Here is a 21,227-nt window from a genome sequence, read left to right as displayed (position 1 = left end):
ATGTTTAAGTGACTCGTGGTGAACCATTTTTTTCAACTGGTCCAGTATTGAGAGAGAGCGCTGCAGCTGAAAATAGTCTTCAATGTTATCCCTACGGACAATTGTCAAATGCCAGAGTGCATCCACTTCCTTGTTTTTTCCATTGACAGGCTCAGATTATTATTCTAAGTCTCTGACAACATTATGGAAAGGATTGCTACAGAGATACCCCTTTTCAATACACATGCACTGACCTGATTTGAGCACGGCAAGGATTTGCATCTCCATTATAACAAGGCTACCTGCTTGAAGGTGTGCCTTTATTTGAAACTGATCTAAGCTTGATTCAGGCAGCTGTAAAACAGTAAACCAACACTTAATTTCCTATAAATTCTTCACAGTAATTATCATGTGTTATCTTGTTATTCAAATGCTTTTATTATAAAGTAGCAAAACCAGGATATGTTGAGTTTTCTTCAGCTGTAATTTAACATGATTCTTATCAAGCAGGAAGCCCACATGAAACAGCAGATAACTGAGCCTAAAAAAGGTGGCACAGGACAGAAACTAAACTTCAAACCACAGAGGTTCACTTAGAAGCTACAAAAATGCTGCGAGCTGAACACACAGAGACTTTAAATAAGACTTTTTCTGCACACACAGGAGTTCACTTTCATAACACGGGCTTGTTTAAGGGGGGGGGGGGGGGGGGTTGACCGCGGTTGTTGGGTTTGAAAATACCCATAATACATTGAGTTAGATGTGAAGTTATAATGGCTGTACATGTTTCTCCTCACTGCTTCTCTTCTAGACTTCCTCTCGCTCTTCTCCTGATATTTTCAGAGTTAATTTCAACCAAACAGAATTGTTGGGACAGTGGAAAGACAAAGCGAGACGGTCACAACTGTAAAATTAATGCTTCTGTGAAAGGAGTCTGGTGGCTTTGACCAGAAAGATACAACGGCTGTTTCTGGTTTTAAAAAAATGGCCCTATTATCCATGTAGATACCAAAACATGGGAATACAGGATCCAGGTTGAAAAATATAGGAATTGTCATGTAAAGGAACTAAATCTCTTATTACTGGAGCTGTTTCTCGCTAGACACAATCTATCTCCACCATAGGCAGGATTCAGTTTGTGTACAGTGCAGGGCCAAGTGACCTTATCACCATGCAGTGTTCTGCAGAGTCAGTGAAAGAAGCACGCAGTCTGCTCATGATACCACCCTCCCTCAAGCTCTCTGACCCACTTTAAACACACTCATTAATTTGGTCTAAATAGAGAGCACACAACCTGCCCCTGCCCTCCAACCAATGCTAACCACCAAAAGTCTGACTTCCTGGCATTAAATGGCAACTGGGGGTGAGTTTTATTGCAGTGGTTAGATTAAAATATTGGGCAACATTTCTCAGAAACATGAATGTTCTTCCAAACAGACGTTTTTTGTTTTTTTTTTTTAGTAGAGAACAAATCTTGCCTTTCACTGGGTAGATTTGCTTGCATCTTCCCACACGGAACAAAAAATCCCTCTGTGATCTCTCATGGGGCACAAAAGTGGCTTTTATTTATTTATTGGGCGCACAGGCAAATTGAAGTACAACCCAGAAAGGCTCCTTCTTTTATGAACTTCAGGTCTCATATTGCTCTGACATGAATGTGCAGGGTTTTAGCTACTGGGCAGGAAAAAAAAAAAAAGAGGCGATTTGCAGGGGGTGATTATGGTTAGGCCTGGAGTTAAGAGTGAGAACAAAATTAGCTGCTAATTCAAGCGTTACAGTCAAAGTTGAAGAGTAGTTGCAGGTTGAAGTTCTTCAGTCAGTGTTCTCACAACTTTTTCAGGCAAGGACTAGAGTAAGGTTTAGAGCTGCATGGAGATGTCATTATTTGACATATATTTATCTGTTCAGCCAGAAAAACTATCTGGAAATTAACTATGTGTTTGACCAACAAAAAGATCTGTCTCTGTATCTACATGTGGATAGAATTGCAGACGTGGATGTGGTTTATACCAGAAGTCACGTTATATGTGTAATTTTGTAACCTAATATTCATTTGCAATGCAGTTGTTGTGCCTGCAAAGCATCAAAATGATTTGATATTGACATATAACTAATTATAGAATATATTTCTTTATCTTCATTCAATACTTTTAATCTCTGCCTCTTAAACTATCTTAAAATTCTGTTTTGCATCAGAAACACTACAGTAAAAGTATAAAAGCATGTAAAAAATATCCTTCAGTTGAAGGGAATGATCCTCATGCGTTTATGTTGTTGGTTACAGTAGATCAGACCATTTTTTTAGCCACGGTGAGGTAAACATGGAGCTGACATTTTCCTAATAATAATGAGGAAATTTGCATAGAAGGAGTATCTGTTGCATCACTAGCGGGGGTAATGGTCATGGCGGGTTATGGTGGTTTGGCGGTCATGTCGACCAATGTCAGGGTAACAGGGAGACAGATGAACAAATGAACTCCTCCGCAGTTCCCTCCTTTTTTTCCTGCAACAGCTGCTGAACAAAATGTGTCAAAATGATGAAATATCCACGCACATGTGATCGAGGGGTGTGTGTGTCCTCCGGAATATGCCAAACAGCATCATCCTCAGCTTCTGGAGGATCCAGTTTTTCTAGCAGCTGAATGACATCATCCCTCTCCACCCTCCTGTGACAGTGCCAGACAGACACTAAGACTGCCACCAATCTGACCTCTCTGTCTCTGTCTCTCTCTGTGTCACAGCTGACTGAGATCATGCAGCTGATGAATGCGTATTTCAGTGCCATCCGTCGCCAGCGAGGGAAAGGGGAAGATGCGGACATCACCATAGCAGAAAGCACGGAGGTGGGATTCCATCACCTGGCCTCCACGCTGACACCCACCCTCCTGGAGCTGCCCTCGCACCCAGTTTGAGAGAGGGACCCTTACCCGCCCGGACACCCCCAAACCCCCACCGTCCTCCTCCACGTGGCCCCTGCGAGGCCTAGCCCCAGTCCTCAGGACACCACGCCTCCTCCACTGGGAACGGCACGGCAGCCAAAACAAAGAGAGCGCTGTTTTCACTCCCCATCCGTGAAAATAAACCCTCGCTGAGCTTTCCAGCTGAAGGAGCTGGCTGATGGAGGAGGGGACGGGGAAGGCGAGGGGGTTCTGTTTTGCAAGTGAGGCCAGAAACCCACAGAAACCAATGCGGTTGTTGATGAGCTGTCACATACCCTCCACCCCATCCTGTCACGCAACCACCTCTGTTACCCTACATGGCAACACAACCCACCTCCTCCCTCGACAATGTGAGACGTTGGCGTGAGCCTTGCTACATCAGGGAGAGATAGCATCAAAAGAGTCAAGACTTATTGCAACAATAAGCTGTGGTACTCCCCTCGTGAAGCTTAGAGTGAAAACACTACTCTGTCTCGAAGTGTGCCATATTTGTATTGCCTTTCCTAGAAGGCAGTCGTCCCTCATGCACTGCTGGAATAGTGTTGAGAACATTTAGTGACACACACACCCTGTCTTTGGCTCTCTCTCTTGCATACACACACACACACGCACACACACTCACTCACTCTCTCTCTCACGTGCCCTTATGCTGACACGTTCATCAGAGACGGTCAGTTTTCATAAGGTCCCCGCCAGGCTTGCATTACCTGGAACTGTTGATGCAGTGAGCCATGTGAACTTGCAACTGGAAACAGATGTTGAACTCTGTAGCTAAGTCACTTTGGCTGCCGTGACCATATAGACTCTTACCTATGGGATTATCTCTGTGTGTGTGTGTGTGCGTGTGTGCGTGCGTACTGTATGTGTGTGTATTTGATCAAGAGAACCGTTTCCTGGATGACATTCAGGATCCGAGTTAATTGTGTTTCACATAAACCAAAGGAGTTTTGGAGCTGTTTCTACGTCGTCTCCACCAAATGCTCTCATGCGTCCTTTGTTGTGCTGCTTGTCTCGGCTGTAATCCTTGACACGAAACTTGGTTAACACTTGACTGATTAGATCATTTTTGCTTATGTCAGTTACGACCCTAATGCAGCTCTACTCTGCTGAAAATAACAGGTGCTTCTCTGTTTATTATTGTTATTTTCACAATGTGCGTGTATATAATGGAAGAAATTAAACTTAGAGCACACATAACACCCCCCCCCCCGTCACAGATTTGATCTGATCAAATCTAAAATACATATTTTTCCTCTTACCTGTAGTGCTATTTATTCATCTAGATTGCTTTGGCGTGAGTCAAAGCAATCTAGATGGATAAATAGAAGTACAGGTAGGAGGAAGATACGTATTTTTGACTTTTGAGGTAAACTGTCCCTTTAAGACAAGACACCATATTTACCGTGCCATTTGCCCTGCCGTCCCCATCTGTCCCTTGCCATTTAAACAGGACCTTTTTTAATCAGGCCATGGATGCTTTTCTAGTATTATTTATGCAAACTTTCTATTTTTTACTGTTCTTTATGTCTTAAATGCAGACCCAGACGTGTTTTGATATAAGGTTAACCGGAGGCCATAAATGCCTTTGGTTCTGCTCTGTAAAGCAGTTCAGGTGTGTAAATCCTGTGTAGCTCCGTCTTTGTGTTCACTGTTCGAGTATTCTTGTGAAGCCAAAGTTTCGCCAAGTCATGGGTTTGAGCATGGACCAAAGATGTCTGTTTTTGTTTTTTTTTTAATAAGCTTCTACGACAAGAAATTATCCCAAAGCAGACAGATCCCCCAATTTATATTTGACTGTCCTCACATTTACTAATTTTTCTTTAAACTTGAATGTCAGACAATTATGAAGACATCATGTTGTATACATTGTACACTTTATGTTAATGTAGTAGATGACCTTTTAGGAATCTGAGACCATAGATAGGCTTTGTAAATGTAATTTTAGAGTACTGTCTGCTACACAACCCCATGCAATAACCAGCCTCAAAGACTTAAATCCTCTCACCATGAAAGGCCTTGACGAGTCATTGCACAGTCAGCCCTGTCCCCTGCTCACGAGCAGGTCTTTGCTTTTTGTACTGCAGCTGCAGGCAGCTCCGAGCTACACGTATGAAAAGAAAAAAAAAAAATCAAATTGCAGATGTTGTTGCTTTGTATTAAGCTTGTTTGTATGCTGCATGGTACCTTTTTATGTAATGTGTATATAGTTAATTGCACTATTGTTTGTTTTAACTAACTTGGAAGTGCAATAAAAACTATAAATACTGTATGTAATTAATAAAAACAGCACCATTTTACCATATTTAGTCTTTGGTACTGTTGTTCAGCCTCAGTGCTCATTTCCTTTGTTTCATCATCAGAAAATGTGCTTTCTTGTGCCTTGACCAGTGAAGCAGTGTCACACTATTGTTTTCAACCAGGCACATTTTATAAAAGTCTGAAGTTTGGCGCCAGCAGCAGAGCTGAGAGCCGTGCCTCCCCCGAAGTCTTTCTGGTTAAAAACAATAGCTGGTTGAGCAAGCGTTGCTAAGTGCCTTTACGTTCCCCTGTGGTAATGAGCCTTAACTGAGTTACATGAGCGGCCACCAGAACATGGGAACTCCAGGTGAAGAAAGAAATTTTGTAGACAGCTTTAACTGAGAAATAAAATTACCTTTACCTTCAAAGCCTACCAAGTGCACCTGCAGATAAACACCAGGAACATTTCAAAAAGCAAATACAAAGTGATAGAAAATGTGTTTATTCATTTTTAACAGGTCCAACAAGAAAAGCAACAGGAAACAGAATATTCATTTTAGACAATACAGAGAACGCCAGTGAACCAGCTATTCTTTAAAGTATATTTATATATACACCGTGTTCATGTGTGCAAACTGTTACTTTCACTATTGTAGGTGACAAATGCTGCTAAAGGGATAGTTCAGATTTTTTTGAAGTGCGGTTATGTTTTGAGGTACTTATCCATGGTCATTAGTAAATGTATTACCTACAGTAAATGGCAAACTTTTACTGCTATATGAGCCAAATATCACTCTCTCCAAGGCCACCAGACTCCTTTGACAAAAACAGTAATTTTACACAACAGAACGCGGGAGTTGCTGCTCTACCGCTGCCTCAATCAGTTAGTTTGTTTGTGTTATTGTGTGTCTTAGTTTGGGTTCACGTAAGTCCATACATTAACACAAACACAGATTAAGGCGGCGGTTGCCCAGAACTGCCATGTTCTGTGAGGTAAAATTACAGACTTTGCCTCTGGAGTTTGGCTGGTTTGGAGACGGCGATATTTGGCTTGTATAAGACACGTAGTCACAAAGTAGCACAGGGAACCTAACTGATTGAGCAAATGTAGACCTGCAACTCCCACGTTCTGCATTACTTTGTTGCAGTATATTGCAACAGGTCTCCTGCTCCTTCTCCTGGGCTCATGCCGACTATCATCTACCCCACTTTAAAAAAATCTGCACTATCCTTTTAAAATGTTAATGCAGTGTATATGGCATGTATTTCAATGTTTTTGGCTCAAGCCCAACTTCATCTTGACATTCTTGTTGGTCATGTACAGTGGTAACAAATGAGCAATGTGTATCAGCAGCAGACAGACGGTAAAAAGCACCATGTTAGAAACGTCTGGGATAGAAGATCCTGCATTAACCATCATGCAATGCACCCTTATCAGTCCTACTCCCATTATTCAAGGCAATCATTTCATAAGTGCTGGACATTTTTACTGTAAATCAACTGCACAAAAACTAAATGTACTGTACTCAGTATAAAAATAGACCAAAACAAGGCAACAGGTTGTCTTACATTGCTGGAAAAATAGGCTACAAGGGGGGGAAAGTTGAGTTTAGGAGAATGGAAAAAGGAACAACTATTAACAGACATTTAGTTTGTTTTGTACAAGATATATTGACGCTTTCTGCACAGACTTGCAGGAAAGAAGTACTCTTACTTTAACGTCACTGGACTACTAGGTAAAGATTGTTTATTTAAACTGGGTTTGAGAATCTCCAGGGTGTGATACAGTCCCAAAAAAACACTGTCACTTTGCTTTTTGGTTAATATAATAACAGTGGATGTTAACACTCATCCCTCAGTCTCCTTTCAATTTTGAGACACAAACACACTATACTATTACATGCTATAAAAAGCCAATAAATATTTTTTTTTCAGAGAAGCAGCTATGGCCAAATACCTGTCTATTTTGGGGCACCTGCATGTAGGAGGAAATATCTTGAAAAGTGAAAAAGGGACAGAAAATAACTGAGGATAAACTAGCTAAGCATGTATGCCGACTGCTTTGTAGTTGAGATACAAAACAAAAAGTCTGTTCACTGTTCTTGCGTTCCCCAGGAAATGTAGTCAGGCCGCGTGGCTGCGCTGTACTCGTCCACCAGCTGCTGGACCACCTCGCGAGAGTTGTCCAGCTCATCAAAGTTGTCCTTGAATATGTCCTCTTTACGGAACTGTTCCAGGAAGGCCTCGCGCTTACGCAGTTTGTCATACTGCCTGCACGTCCGCTCAAACAGCTGGGAGATAGAAACAGAAAGGACATCAAAACTCAGTCCAAATACTCAGAATAAGAACCTGAAACTTATCCCTGTCAGACTTCTTTAAAACTTTCTATTTCAGCATCTGTGTTACAAGAAAGGAAAATGAAATGTATGACTTCACTTCCTCTAGATGACTGTAATTTCCCCTTACTTAAATTTAAAACCTAAAACAATGAGAAAAATAATGTTAATTTAGGCAATGTAATGACTGTAAAGGCTTTCGCAATCATCTCGGATTAAGTAATTTAATAACATCACAGGACTGCACTTCCCTGTTTCACAGCTCATGTTTTAAACCGGCAAAAAGGGGGACAAAAACATCTACAGTTACAGGGAATTGTCTTGTTTAGCAGGATGAGGATCCAAAACCTAATTTTTGTGGACTTCCCCTCGAGCTGCTGCTGTGGCGGCTCAACTTCGGTTTTAGGACAACGCATGTCCTCAAGCATCGACTCAGAACAAACAGACACAGTTCTCTACTGTATAAATACACACCGGAGGAAAATGTAACTGAGCAGGCAAGCTGAGCACTTACAGAGGAGATACTTGTGTGGTTGGCCATCATCAGGCCGCTGACTCGGTGGGCTGAGGGCAGGTACGGGGACTTCCTGGACAAAGCCACCTGGATGCTAGCGGGACCCCAGGGAATGAAGCTGGCAAGTTTGCGTTCCCTGATCCTTTGGAGGCTTTTGTGCACCTACAGTAGATCAAGGTTAATATAGTTAGAGTGATAGAGTGATCTGATCACACATGGACAGCCCAATGTACAGGTGTGAACGCATTCAGGACACACTGACGTTCAGTCTCTCAGGCCACATTTGGAGGTAGTCTGGACCACATCTGACCACATTCTTTTAGCAGTGTGAACAACAAATGTGGTTTGGGCTACATTAAAAGACCGCCTACTCAACTGATGTTGTGCAAGTCCACGCATGGGCTGTCTTACCTACAGCCAATGTTTGTGAACACACAAGTAACTACAGACTCCAATGAACAATCACGCTATTTTGTGAATTATGCGTGAGGAGGACCAACAGATTTTTGATTATTTTGGCCTTCTTGTAATTCAAGTTATGCATCTAATTATTTTCTTCTTTGTGGAAAAAACACATGTCCCAGTGCGCTGCCAGTTAAAAACAGGGAGAAAAAAGTGTGGCATGCAGAGCGGGGAGGTGAAAGAGCTATGACAATGTTTTAATCAATTGTGCCTTATTAATCAGCATTAAATGCAAAACATTAACTTGTTCCTGTAAAAAAAAAAAAATGATGCACTGAGATGCACACTTTTTCTCTCTCTCTCTGTTCAGCTCTGTGACTCTGTCATTAATGTCTTGTGATGTGAAAACATCAGAAAAAGTAAAAGTGAGTATCATGCTTCATTTCTAAAATCGCAGCGCCCCGCAGAGCTCTCCTGTCTTGTGTCAATGTGATAAAATCACCAAGGCTGCAAGTTAATACCAGATCTAAACAAGGTGACTGTGAGTCTATTGTGTTTGTGCTGTAATACCTGTTCTGAACTTCTTAAATCTTGCCACCCATATTATAAGTGGAAAAAAAAACCTGAAACTGATAAAAACTAAAACTCAACATTTCTGAACAGTAAAAACTAAATGAAACAAGCAAACCCACTCAGGAAACTAAAAGAAACTAAACTGGAAGCCAAAGTTAAAACCAAAATAAAAACTAATGAAAAATACAAAACATAATAACTCTGCAGTAGAGTCGGTCAAAATAAGTTTAAATACTCATCAAACGTCAAAATATTTGGTATTCTGAAGTATAAAGATTTCGTACCTGTGTGGGGTCGACCTCTCCCTGGATGATGTTGAGGATGGCGATGTAGCAGTGGCTCGGCTGCCTCTCTCTTCCTGTGGACACCATCACGTTCTTGGGCTGCAGAAGCCTCCTCATCACATCCAGCACCGTGGTTTTCCTCACACTAGCAACCTGAAACACAGTTAATCACAGAAATACTTCAATCCACTGATGCTGGGTTAACACGACAGAAATGAACCAGTTGTACCGTTTCACCCGAGAAAATCTGATTTTCTTGACTGAAGCATCTCTCAGTTTGACTGTACTTGAACTCACCGACTGGTCGGTTGTAAGTGGCGTGTAGCCAGTCATAAGGAAGTGGAGGCGGGGCGTAGGGATGAGAGACGCAATCAGGCCAATAAGGTCGTTGTTCATATAGCCTGGGTAGCGCAGGGTGGTTGTGCTTGCAGACATGATAGTGGAAACCTGTGTGTATGAAGGTTCAATTAGACACAGACCTTTATATTTACTGCAATCTGGCAGGAAAAGGAGTACAAGCAGGGTGAAACATCATTTGAAAGTGTCTACACCATGAAAATTGTGTTACTACAACATGCACACAAAGTTGACTTTTAGTCAAAAAGTAACTTTGATGATAGCTAGCAACATTAGCTGTGTTAAGTCCCAAAAATAGGTGCGCAAATTGTTAAACTATTCATGTCAGTTTACAGGGCTGTGACGACTTCAGACGGCTGTCATGTCAGTGTTGTGACTCCAGGTGGCTAAGTGGATGTGGCTATCTCGTAGTAAATTTATTAACAGTCACATCTACAAGAGGGACAGGCTGGAAAAAAAAAATCTACACACTGATCTGAGCTCGCTTGTCAAGAAACATAAACAGCAGGCGGTGAATTATGGCGCAGTTTCCTGCTCTGTGCTGGATTGATTATTAAACTGGTTGCCTGTTCTCTAACACTGACAGTCTGTCGCTGTATGAGGCAACCTGTATTTTGCATAATTATGACAGCTTTACAAGCAGAACAAATATTTATTATTCTTTCTCGGCAGGCATGTGCATAAAATCCTAAAACATATGATGCTTAAATCATGTTTTAAAACACTAGATAATGTTCACATGAGCATTTATTAATGTAACGCCACGTGATGTTTCGGGCACAAGCCCTTCTTCAGACGTGACACAAATTCACCGTTTCATGTCTGAAGAGGGGCTGGTGGCCAAAATGTCACATGGTGGTATACTGATAAATGATCGTGGGAAAATTATCCAGTGTGCAGCTCTTTTCTGTTTTTTTTTTTAACCAAGTATTTATTGCTTTTGGATGTGCCTGCTTTGCAATCTTTTTGCATTAAATCATGTTTTAAAAAAGTAGCTCCAAGCTTACACAGGGTTCCCCCAAGACTTTAAGAACTTTTTAATCCCATTTAAATTTAAATTTAATGCCAACTTCGCAGCCTTTCCTGCAAAAGTAGTAAAGATATGATGGACAATCAGTATGAATTTTAAACCCTAGAAAATTATTTAGCAAGTGCTTGAATTTAGTCAATTCATATTGCTTAGAATAGGCTTAACCCAAACCTTTTCATTACTAAATAATTGCTATTTAATGACATTACAGTTTTTATATAAGCCCACAAAAGGATAGGGAAGAAATTAAGACCGTTGTTAAACAAAATTCAATACCTTTAAGGCCTTATTTTGAGATTTTTAAATTCAAAACGTTTCAGACCCCGCAGCTACCCTGTTAAAAACACAGAGACTTTATTTCTTGCTCATGTCGACCAGCCCTAAAAGGAGTGCAGCCTAAAACTAAATCTGCACATGTGGCTCCTGTCAAACAAGCTGACATACCATTTGATGTGTGCGGCCTTGTGTAACACCTTTCTAAGAAAACTGAAATCCAGTTTGACATGCAACTGACTCGCCAAACTAGTTTGTGAATCTCGTAATTTTTGTAGCGAGCGCCGCATGTCTGGTACAGTCCGTCTTTGTGTTTGCTTTTGTTTAAATACAGTCAGGTAGACTGCAAACTAGAACTATAACTCAGACCCGCTGAGTGACAAGCTGAGAGAACAACTGGAAGAGGCGGAGGCTGTAACGCTAAGTGACGTCTCTCTCTCTCACTTACCAGCTGATTGATTTGGGAGAACGAGGGGTTCTGGATATGCAGCCTGTCTGTGGCGATGCGATTTAGAGCTGTGTTATCCAACACCACCTGATAAACAACACACAGACAGAGGGCAATTATTAGACAAATGAAGAGAAAACAGAAGCGATTGCCCCGCAGCACAACAGCACGGTGAAAGTCAATACACGGCTACAGTGTTAAAGGAAGAGTGAGAGGGTATCGCAGTAATCATGCAGTCAAGGAACCTCTTAAGGAGCAACACAGTGTGCTGTTGTTAGGAGAGCTGAACATAAAAGACACACTGTACAGTCACAACAGGGGGACCAATTCTTAGGCAGATTCTATTAGCCCTCTGGCTAATTTAATCAACATGAGGGCCTTATGCAAGACCCCGGAGGAAGTAGGTATTAGAGAGGAAACACCATTAGACTGTCAGAGCATCTCAGACTAATGCAATCACCAATTTAAGACAGAGATTTATTAAGTTCGAGTTGTAATGCCTGAATGCTGCTGGCGCTGCAGTTTGCCTCTTTATTAGTCTGCTACACAAGCTCTGAAGCGCCCATAAAAGGGAGATCTTCTACAAAAGAAAATGGAAATATTAAACTACATCTGTCATATACACAAAGTAGGAGAGTGTAATTTTGAAACTGCAGTAGTAGTAAGTAGTCCTCCAGTGGAAAGGCTTTCCCCACGGTTGACTGCTTTAAGGGGGGCGTGTGTGTATAATGTTCTCTTTCTACCACCACACCAAATTCCATTCTCAAATTTAACACTTTTAAGTTTATTTGCTTACACGCCAAAGCAGACTCGCCAAAGAAAATTTAGCAGTTACTTTCTGAAATCCACACGAACCACTCTTCACATCGGCATAAATCAGATCCACCACACAGCCCTTTTTTTTTTTTTTTTAAATTATGTCACTTTTAGAGCTGGTTTGCCTGTTATTTCCTTCTTTCAAAACAGTGGTGAGGAACACCCGGAGCAAACGCCAGGAGTTGAGTTTTCACTTAAGCAAAATTATGACCGGTGTGTTTACTGCTAGCCAAATTAATCAGAGCACACCAGGCCAAATCGCCTCCTAACTTACCATATGACCAGTTTCTGAAAAGCAGTACAGTCCACATTAAACACATCGGGCTGCATTACATCACTTCAGCATCACTGATCTGTTTGGTAATGGTAGAGGAAACCATTGCTAAGCTTGAAGTGCGTCATGATAGCAGTTACACAACTTAAAAAGAAATGAAAACTAGTCCCATTACGAAACCACACACTTCAGAGACCAAAGTTAACCAAAGTTTCTTTCTTCATATTTGCAATTATGATTTTTTGGGAGGTGAAATATTCCTTTAATCACTTAAAAACAACATTAATCTTTGCCAAATCTCCGCCAGCGCAGCGTGGATTTCTGTTAATAAAATAGTTTTTATGGCACTGCGACTGCCATGTGTAATAGGCCTGTGAGACTTAATCAAACTTTATTCATGGACGAGTCTTATGTCTTTTCTTTGATGTCGATGCCTTTGACATGTGAACTAACATTTACTTGTTGCGTTTTGACCCCTACCATTTACGTCAGAACACACAAAGCCAAGTTTATTTAACAGTCTGACATTACATCATAATTTTATTGGCCATTTGAGTGAGCGCTTTGTTAGTAAAGATTATTTTTGTTTCCTGTTTCAGCTCACTGATAGCCAAACAGTTTAACTACTGTGCTGGATTTTTACTTTGGTTCATCCAGCTGCCGCGAAGGAGCAAATCGGTGCTTGCAATAAATGCACGCGCAGTCATTTTTCTACCGTCTTATTTAGAGCCGTGGCTGTGTTGTGAAGCAAAGAGAGCAATGGGACTAATCAGCATCCATTTATGAGCGCTGCTGCTGCTGCTCACCACACAGTCTGCATTCTGGGTGAGCCTCTTCAGCGTGAGCAGCGAGTTGTACGGCTGAACAACCACGTCGCTCATCTCATCCTGGTTTGGGAAAACGGAGTAAGTCTGCACGAGCTTCTTTGGGTACCTGGAGATTAGAAAGTGTATATATTATTCATAAGAAATATGTTGGCTGTTCATCATCATTCCTGCTTGGGGGAAAAAAAAAGTAGTTTTCCTGAGGCGCCCTGGTAGCTCAGTTGATAGAGCGTGCTGAGGCCTCTGCAGTGGCCGTGGGTTTGATTCCAGCTTGCAGCCCTGCAGCGTGTCATCCCCCGATTCTCTCACCCCCCTTTTCCTGTCTACCTTCAGCTGTCCTATCAGTGAAGTCATAAAAAGCTCCCCCCAAAAATCAGAGTCAAAAAAGAATATTCGAACCACACTTCTAAGAGATTTGATTTGAAAGGATTTGATCTGTTTCTACCCTCCTTTTTCTGACTCACTCTTTATTGAGTGTTTTATCAGGATGATTGTTAATTGAGGGGCTTTAATTGTGCGCCCTCCCTCATGCATTCTCTCAGCCGCTGCTCTATGCATACTCTTCGCTCTATAATTTAGAAAATAGTTAAAAAAAACAGACATTATTAACCATATAAACTGCATTCTGCCATTAGAAACCAAGTATAAATAACTGTTAATTAGCCTGATCACTCAGCCACTGTCAGTAATCAATACACACATTGACTGCTGTTAGCTATTTAACAGCAGTTAACGTCAGACAACCTTATCAGACTTTAGCAGTTCCCTTGTGTTTCTGTAGTGGTGACAAAATGTTAAAAATATACATATTAGCAGTTTGAATAAAGTAAAGCTCCCTGCGCTCTCTGGGAAAAATGTAACGCTATATTCCCTTTAAGAAATACATATACATATAACAATTTTTAACTACAAACTTAAGAATTTGTTGCCTAAACTTTACCAACCCCCACTGGTTAGAAAGAAACAGTTGTCCAACAAGTTGCATGTGTGTTTATGGACCTGTCATTGAGTTTCTCCAGTAGATAGGATCCCAGTCCCGAGCCCGTCCCCCCAGCAATGGAATGACACAGGACAAATCCCTACAAAGACAAAAAGGTTACTCATTACATGCAGCTCAAATTTGCAGCTACAGCATGTGCCACGTGTGTATAGAGCTTAGTGTAAACTCCACTGATGCAGAAAGCTGAATGTGTGTGGGTGAGCAAATGCCTCTCTTCCTCAGCAGTTATATAAATGGGAGTGCAGCCCCACCTCACAAATAGGCTCCCTCACCCCCCCAAGACAGCCCTGTAATACCTGCCTTCTGCGCTTGCCCGGCTATTATCACCAGACGTTCTCCACGCCACACCCTGCCAACATACACATGCTCACGCCGGCTCGGCCCACCTTCCTATCCAACGCACACATGAGTGCACACACTAAATAATAATGTGGGGTCATAATGTGAATGAGTTACAGAAATTGCAGACCTTAGAGGGGAAATGCGAGTGTTATTTCATGGGTGGCTGGCAGCTGAAGAAAGTTCACCCAAAAAAAAAAAAAGGCTAAGAATAATAGTGAGGCAACGGCTGGAGCTTTGCTAGTTTTGAGATGACAGGCGCTGGAACCATTTTAACAAAGTCTGAAACTCCGATACGATTCAGATCATTCCGAAATTACTAAACGGACCTACTGGACACGGGCCCAGGGTTCATCTGAGCTTCACCTGTAAAACATCACCAAAAGAGACAGAAAACAACCACAGAGAGACACACAACAACCACAAAGAGGAAGAAAACCACCACAAAGACACACAAAACAACCACAAAGACAAGCAAAATGACTACAGAGAGTCACAAAACCACCACGAGGAGACACAAAACAATGACAAAGACAAACAAAACAACCACAGACACACAAAATGATCACGAAGAGACCCCAAACAACCACAAAGACACAAAACTACCACAGGGACATGCAAAACAACCACAAAGACACCGTAAATGACCAGCAGTGGTGGAACATGACAAAGTTCATTTACTAAAGTACTGTATTTAAGTACAAATTTGAGGTAGTTTTTTTTTTCCTTTCCATGCTACTTTCTGCTTTGACTCGATACGATGAGCTCATAAAATCATAACTACCAAACAGTTTAGACAAGTGAAGCTGAAACAATTAGTCGATTAACAGATTATTTAATGTTCCAGTTTCAAAAATGTGCTGCTTTTACTTTTAATTGTTCGAATAATTTTCAAGTACTTTTAAGAATTTGAAGGTTTGTGCTGTCAGTTAAACAAAACAAACATGGTGAAGGTGTCGTGTTGGACTCTGGGTAACTGTGACGACATTTCTCAGAATTTTTACAAACCAAAGAGCAGATTAATAAATAATAAAAAATAATCATTAGTCGCAGTCCTACACAAAATGATCCAAAATGAGCTCCACCTAAACTACGACAGTGAAAACCTGCTTTTCCTTTAATGAATGACAGTAGAATGTTAATCTATTGATGCATAAAATATAATAGTGTAACACAGTAGACATTTTTCTGCATTGAGGACCCTTTCTTATAATACTAAAATAGATTTTCTTGATGATACTTGCATACTTTATCTGAAGTAACATTTTCAATGCATGATTTTTACTTATAACAGACCATTTGTATTTATTTTAGTGTGACTGTTTTTGTATTTTTAGCAGAGGACGAAGGGTGACAGGGCTTCTGCAGTGAGGCCTCCAACCAGCCGAACTCAAGAACTTCAGTCGTCTCTCGTGACTCTTTACTGTCTGTCTGTAATCTATTTTATCTGTTCTTTTATTCGTGTCATGTTCATTTATTTGTCACCTGTGAAGGTGGTGTTGGATTTCATTATTCTTGCTTGATTTTAATTGTTTATTATTGTTACTTAAGTAATGGATTTGAAGACTTCCTCCACTGATGACCACAAAGAGATGTAAAAAGAAAAACACAAGACACAAAACAACCAAAAAGAGACATGAAATCATTATTTATCGATTGTGTCTCGCGCCTATGTGGGAGGAGTGAGGGGCCTTTAACACGTCTGTGTCCGGGGGCCTGTTGCCTCAAAATCTTGATCATGGTTTGGACAACATTCCTGCTATTTCTACAGGTTGATCTGAAATCGACTCATCACATTAGCTTAGCATGTTTGAGTTTCAGGCTCCAGCTGCACGTCGCTCTTGAGCGGGTTAAGACAGTAAGTTGACTACACTGTGTCATTTCAGCACACAGAAATATCAGATTACTTTAATCGGTTCTTAAAATTCCACACAGCCTCTGCCCCGAACGCTCGCAGCCCCAGGGACAGTCAGTACGATAAACGACAGACTTGCCTCCAGACTGTCACTGCCATCTGCCTCCCGGTCAATGATGTCAAAGATGTCTTCTTGGATTTTTTTGCCCTACAGGATGATATAAAAACACCAGCATTATATATTTTTTTTATTTCTTTAACTGGTATTTATGGCATGAGGTCACTTCCAGCGATCACCTGTGAATATCCGCTGGCCCAGTTGTTCCCAGCACCTCCACCGTGCTCAGAGAGGTAGATGTTCTCCGGGTTGTACAAGTTCGCGTACGGAGAGTTGAGGATGGAGTGGATCACCCTCGGCTCCAGATCCAGGAGGACGGCACGGGGGATGTAGTGCTCATCGTCAGCCTGTGGAGTTTCAGGGAAAAGCATGTGTTAGACGGCGATGCTGCACCATTTCTGGGTTACTGTGTGTGGCAAGTAAAACATACCTGCAAGTAAAACAGCAGAACCTCTCTATTCAGCCTCTCAAACATGGAGATTTCCTGCTTTTCTTTGATTAATATCATATTAAACTGAATATCTTTGGGTTTTAGACATTTCAAGACATCACCTTGGACTTTAAAAAAATGTTTTCACATTTTATAGACGTCGCAGCCCTGGATTAAACATGACTATTCACTGTAGCTAATAAAACGATTTATACAATTAGGTCAAAATGATGAGCAATATAATGAAACAGAGAATCCCGTCAGACTCAGTGAAGCCAAACAAAACATTTTTCCAAAGTTATATAAAGTGAGGGCAGATATGATCAGCAATAAATCATGACAGTTGTTTCGTATGTTGGAAAAGACCTAAATAGAAACACCAGTGTTTCTCTGAATTCTCCACAAAAGATCCAACTTACATCAATGACTTTCTTGAGTTTCTGTAAATAATGATTAGATTAAAACCTGTGAAGCATTTTTAAGGATATTTCTTTGACTTTTTTAACTGGTTATTCAAGTGTCTCTGTTTCATGCTGATGCCTCTCTATGACCAATGTAAGCAAACTTTAAATTTTTAATGCCTGCGACCTGGCTGAATTCTTCTTGAAATCAGGTGAAACACTTCACAGTACGCTGACAATAACAGCATGTGTTGAAGTTGTATTCGCCAGTGAAACAGAACAGGAGATTCTTCTTTAAAGAATAAAACTTTAGAGACAAAAAACAAACTCTTTCCTAAAGAATATCTCCAACAAATGTGGACCAGTGTAATGAGACAGAGCGTGTCCTCTGGGTTTCTGTGTCCTTGCAGGGTTTGAGTTACTTCAGTTTACAGTGCAACCGCTCCATCTAGTGGCTGATGATGTTGTTGCACATCTGCATAGTCGCATAAACATCACCTGATAAAGACTGAACATAAAGCACACTGTATATGCTGTGCAGAAAATAGACGCCTTTTGTGACTCATGGCGTGAGAGATAATGAAGAGGGATTCTGTTCTGGCTAAACTGGGACATCTGGCCTCACACGCAAGACCACAAGTGAGAAAAGTTGGTATTATTTTAGATTCTGACCTCAATTTGACTGCCCATTTTAATTCCTTAACGAAAGCCACTTTTTATCATTTGCACAATGTAGAGAGTGTGATGTGATGTGATGCTGAAAAGGCTGTTTATGGCTTTGTTTCGAGTTGTCTTGGCTGCAGAAACGCTTTGTAAACTGGCCCACTGCAGCCAGCAGCCATTGCAAAACTACAAATCATTCAGAATACTGCTGCTGGCATTTTAACAAAAACTGAAATAAGAGATCATAAAACTCCTAAACAACCTGCACTGGCTCCCTGTAACTTTTACAACTGATTTTAAAGGCAGAATCTGTAGGATTTGTCCGCGCTGTTCCTAAATGCAGCAGAAAGATGATTTAAAGTTGATTGTTGAGTCTCATTCAGATTCAAATGCCAGTGTTTTGGGTTGGTAAAATGTCTCGTGCTCAGCTAAATAATCAAAAAATAAGGAAATACAGACAGAGGGCAGAATCTCTGCAGATCCAGTCACCAACTCCACACTTCTAGAGGATCATAAGTGTTGTTTAAGTTTATACTAGTCTATACCTGCCTTAGAAGTCTTTCTTTTAGTTTTTAAAGGCACTAAATGGCCTTGATCCCTCATACAAACCTTTTTTTACTTTATGATCGTCCACACATGCTTTTAACTCTGCAGCCTTTAACTGTTCCCAAGGTCACCACTAAAACCTTTGTGGGACGCTGCTTTTAGCCACTACGCCCCAAAAATGTGGAACACTCTGCCTTTAAATATTACACTTGCTGACTGAGTGACAGTTTAAAATGAAACTCAAACTCAAAACATTGTTTTAATATAACATATAACCTGTTATAAACTATATATTTTAATATATAGACTTTAACACCTGTGTGTGTTTTTAATCTTTTTAAAGAAACTGTTGATTCTCGCGTAAAACATTTAGTTGATTAGTTGACTAAATGGTTGTCAACATTAAATTAATCACCAATGTTTTGATAAACAATTAATCATTTTGAGTCTTTGTCAAAATTCTATGATTTCAGCTTCTGATTTCTCAGACATTTGCAGGGGATAACAATAAGGACTGCCTGCTTGGCAAGTAGTAAAAAAACAAACTATTAAACTATTTTAATAATCGATTCATCATTAAAGTAGTTTTTCATGTAAAATCACAGAAAATGATGTTTTTGACCTTTCAAATATGGAGATTTCTTGAATATCTTTGGGTTTCAGACTGACAAAACGAGACATTTAAAGACGTCACCAGGCCCAGATAAACATGACTATTCACTTCAGTTTTTGTTGTTATTTGACAACCACTAGGAAATGAAATAAATTGTAATGGGTCAAGTAAAATTTGACTTGGACAAGCAGATTTCTGGCCCACTTGCATGACAGGGCAAGTGAAAAAATAAGAAAAAAGTAAACATTAACATTGAGGCCTAATTTGTGGACGTCGCCATGTGCTTTGGTTAACACTGGTCAACATATTTCTCTATTTTCTGATATTTTATGGACCAAACAGATGATCGATTAACCGAGAAAATGATTACTAGCTCAATCAATATAAAATATTAGAGCTGCAACAATTTACCGATTATTGAATTAATCAGCAAGTGATAATCGATTAATTTGTTTGAGTATTTTTTCCTGATGTCACTTTCTTAACCGTGAATATTTTCTGGTTTCTTTACTCGTCCAACACAGTAAACTGAATATTTCTGAGTTGTGGACAAAACACTACATTTTAGGACATCACTGAGAAACACTGATAGACATTTTTCACCATTTTCTGATACTTTAGAGACCAAACAACTAATCAATTAATTGAGAAAATAATCCAATGGTGAATCGATTATGAAAATAATACTTGCAGCCGTGTAAAATATAATAAATAATAGTTACTTGATTCCATTTTCCAAAAGTAGTAACCAGTATTTCCTCCCTCCCCTTGCTTATGTGCATGATTCTAGAAATGTTTGTTTTTGTTTTTTATTTGTTGCTGAATTGTGAAGCACACAAAGCTGCAAACTGTGCATCAAAGGTGCCACATTAACAAAGTTCATTCATTATTCATTGAAGCGGTTACCTGATAGAAGAAAACATCCTTTCTGTCGGTGCCTTCAGTTGCGAACTCCTCAACAATCCCCTCTGGACTGATGCCATGCTCTGCACACAGCTGCTTCCAAAACTCAAACCCGACTGCAAAACACAGACAGGAGCAGCTTAGCAGGACGTTAACGTTAAGTCATGGTTAGACAAACAGTAAACATATGAAAATACCACAAACTGCAGCGTTGTCTGCGTGACACTACACAGGTAGGTAACGTTAACTTGTATTAGGTTACATTTGCTATGAAGAAACCCCATTAGTCATAAGTGAGCTAAGCTAGGTTATACTGACTTGGTAGCCGTTTATTATATTTTGAGTTTAGCTAGTCCAGATATTAGCACTTGAGCTAACGTCGTTACACAGCAGTGAGCCTGACAGATCATCTTAGCTAGCTAACTAACATGATGGACACTGGCTGGCGTTATAAGGCTTGAATATGAGCAGATGGATGGTTATTATTAACGTACTTTGATTTCCACACTGTCCGAGCTGAAGCGTTATAATTTCCCGCGGCATGATCAGTCTTTTCGGTTGCTCCTTATTTAGCTAGCCCGCTAGCTGCTTGCTAGCTAAATAATATACAAGAAAAGTAGACTGCTGCTGCTCCAACCGCTTCACCACCACCACCAGCCCGCTCCTTCCCGCTTGGTACTGATGTGACGCTCAAAGCAGGCTTCTTCTTATTGTCATAAACAGATTGCAAACCGACATTAAGGGTATATACCGCCACCTACAGTATCGGAATTTGTAGAGTGTTTAAACACAGGCATGGGTCGAGTCATAAAGTTGACTAAAAGGCTTATTAAGATCAGAAAGATTGTGACAAATTCCGTCCTTTTACAAGCGAAGTTCATAAGAGCAGTAGCGATTTAGGAGGGATCCTTTCTTTAGCTCTACATTGGTGCTTAGTGTAATTTAAGTTTTATTTTGAAAGTCATTGCCGGAACCTGTAGTCCGCCATTATTTCTGCCACTTGACGTTCAATAGACCTGATGGCGCGTAATCATGAGTGTGCCCTCCAGCGGCCACATAGCGTAATTACATC

General features: G+C 40.6%; 2 protein-coding genes across 2 annotated transcripts in view; one reads left to right on the top strand and one right to left on the bottom strand.

The window, feature by feature from the left end:
• Nucleotides 1–3,737, top strand: part of plekhh3 (pleckstrin homology, MyTH4 and FERM domain containing H3) — a 44,642-nt gene extending 40,905 nt beyond the window's left edge. Inside the window, exon 13 of the mRNA XM_084745105.1 lies at nt 2,721–3,737. Coding sequence (XP_084601231.1) covers nt 2,721–2,891 — 171 coding nt within the window. The 3' untranslated portion in view covers nt 2,892–3,737. The remainder of the gene's footprint in view (nt 1–2,720) is intronic.
• Nucleotides 3,738–5,642: 1,905 nt separating this feature from the next.
• Nucleotides 5,643–20,877, bottom strand: tubg1 (tubulin, gamma 1). Its single transcript, XM_084745106.1, has 11 exons — nt 20,650–20,877; nt 20,159–20,271; nt 16,779–16,946; nt 16,621–16,689; nt 14,287–14,366; nt 13,270–13,396; nt 11,374–11,460; nt 9,563–9,712; nt 9,266–9,418; nt 8,007–8,168; nt 5,643–7,447 (listed from the first exon to the last, which is right to left on the bottom strand). The coding sequence occupies exons 1-11, from the start codon at nt 20,696–20,698 to the stop codon at nt 7,250–7,252; spliced, it is 1,356 nt and encodes a 451-aa protein (XP_084601232.1). The 5' UTR covers nt 20,699–20,877; the 3' UTR covers nt 5,643–7,249.
• Between the last annotated feature and the right edge of the window lie 350 nt (nt 20,878–21,227).

This window comes from Lutjanus erythropterus, chromosome 19 (assembly GCF_056507025.1).
Source record: "Lutjanus erythropterus isolate fLutEry1 chromosome 19, fLutEry1.hap2, whole genome shotgun sequence".
In the NCBI taxonomy this organism is placed as follows: domain Eukaryota; kingdom Metazoa; phylum Chordata; class Actinopteri; order Lutjaniformes; family Lutjanidae; genus Lutjanus; species Lutjanus erythropterus.
The sequence above is the reverse complement of the archived record's forward strand: the minus strand, read 5'-3'. Positions and strand labels throughout refer to the sequence as shown.

Bases quoted from the DNA above. Each gene is read 5' to 3' on its own strand.
- tubg1 (XM_084745106.1), bottom strand. From the start codon at position 20,698: ATGCCGCGGGAAATTATAACGCTTCAGCTCGGACAGTGTGGAAATCAA. The intron at 16,947-20,158 runs GTAACCGCTTCA...GAAACTCCACAG, and splicing joins AGGATGTTTTCTTCTATCAG to GCTGACGATGAGCACTACAT. The intron at 13,397-14,286 runs GTCCATAAACAC...TCTAATCTCCAG, and splicing joins CTGGAGAAACTCAATGACAG to GTACCCAAAGAAGCTCGTGC.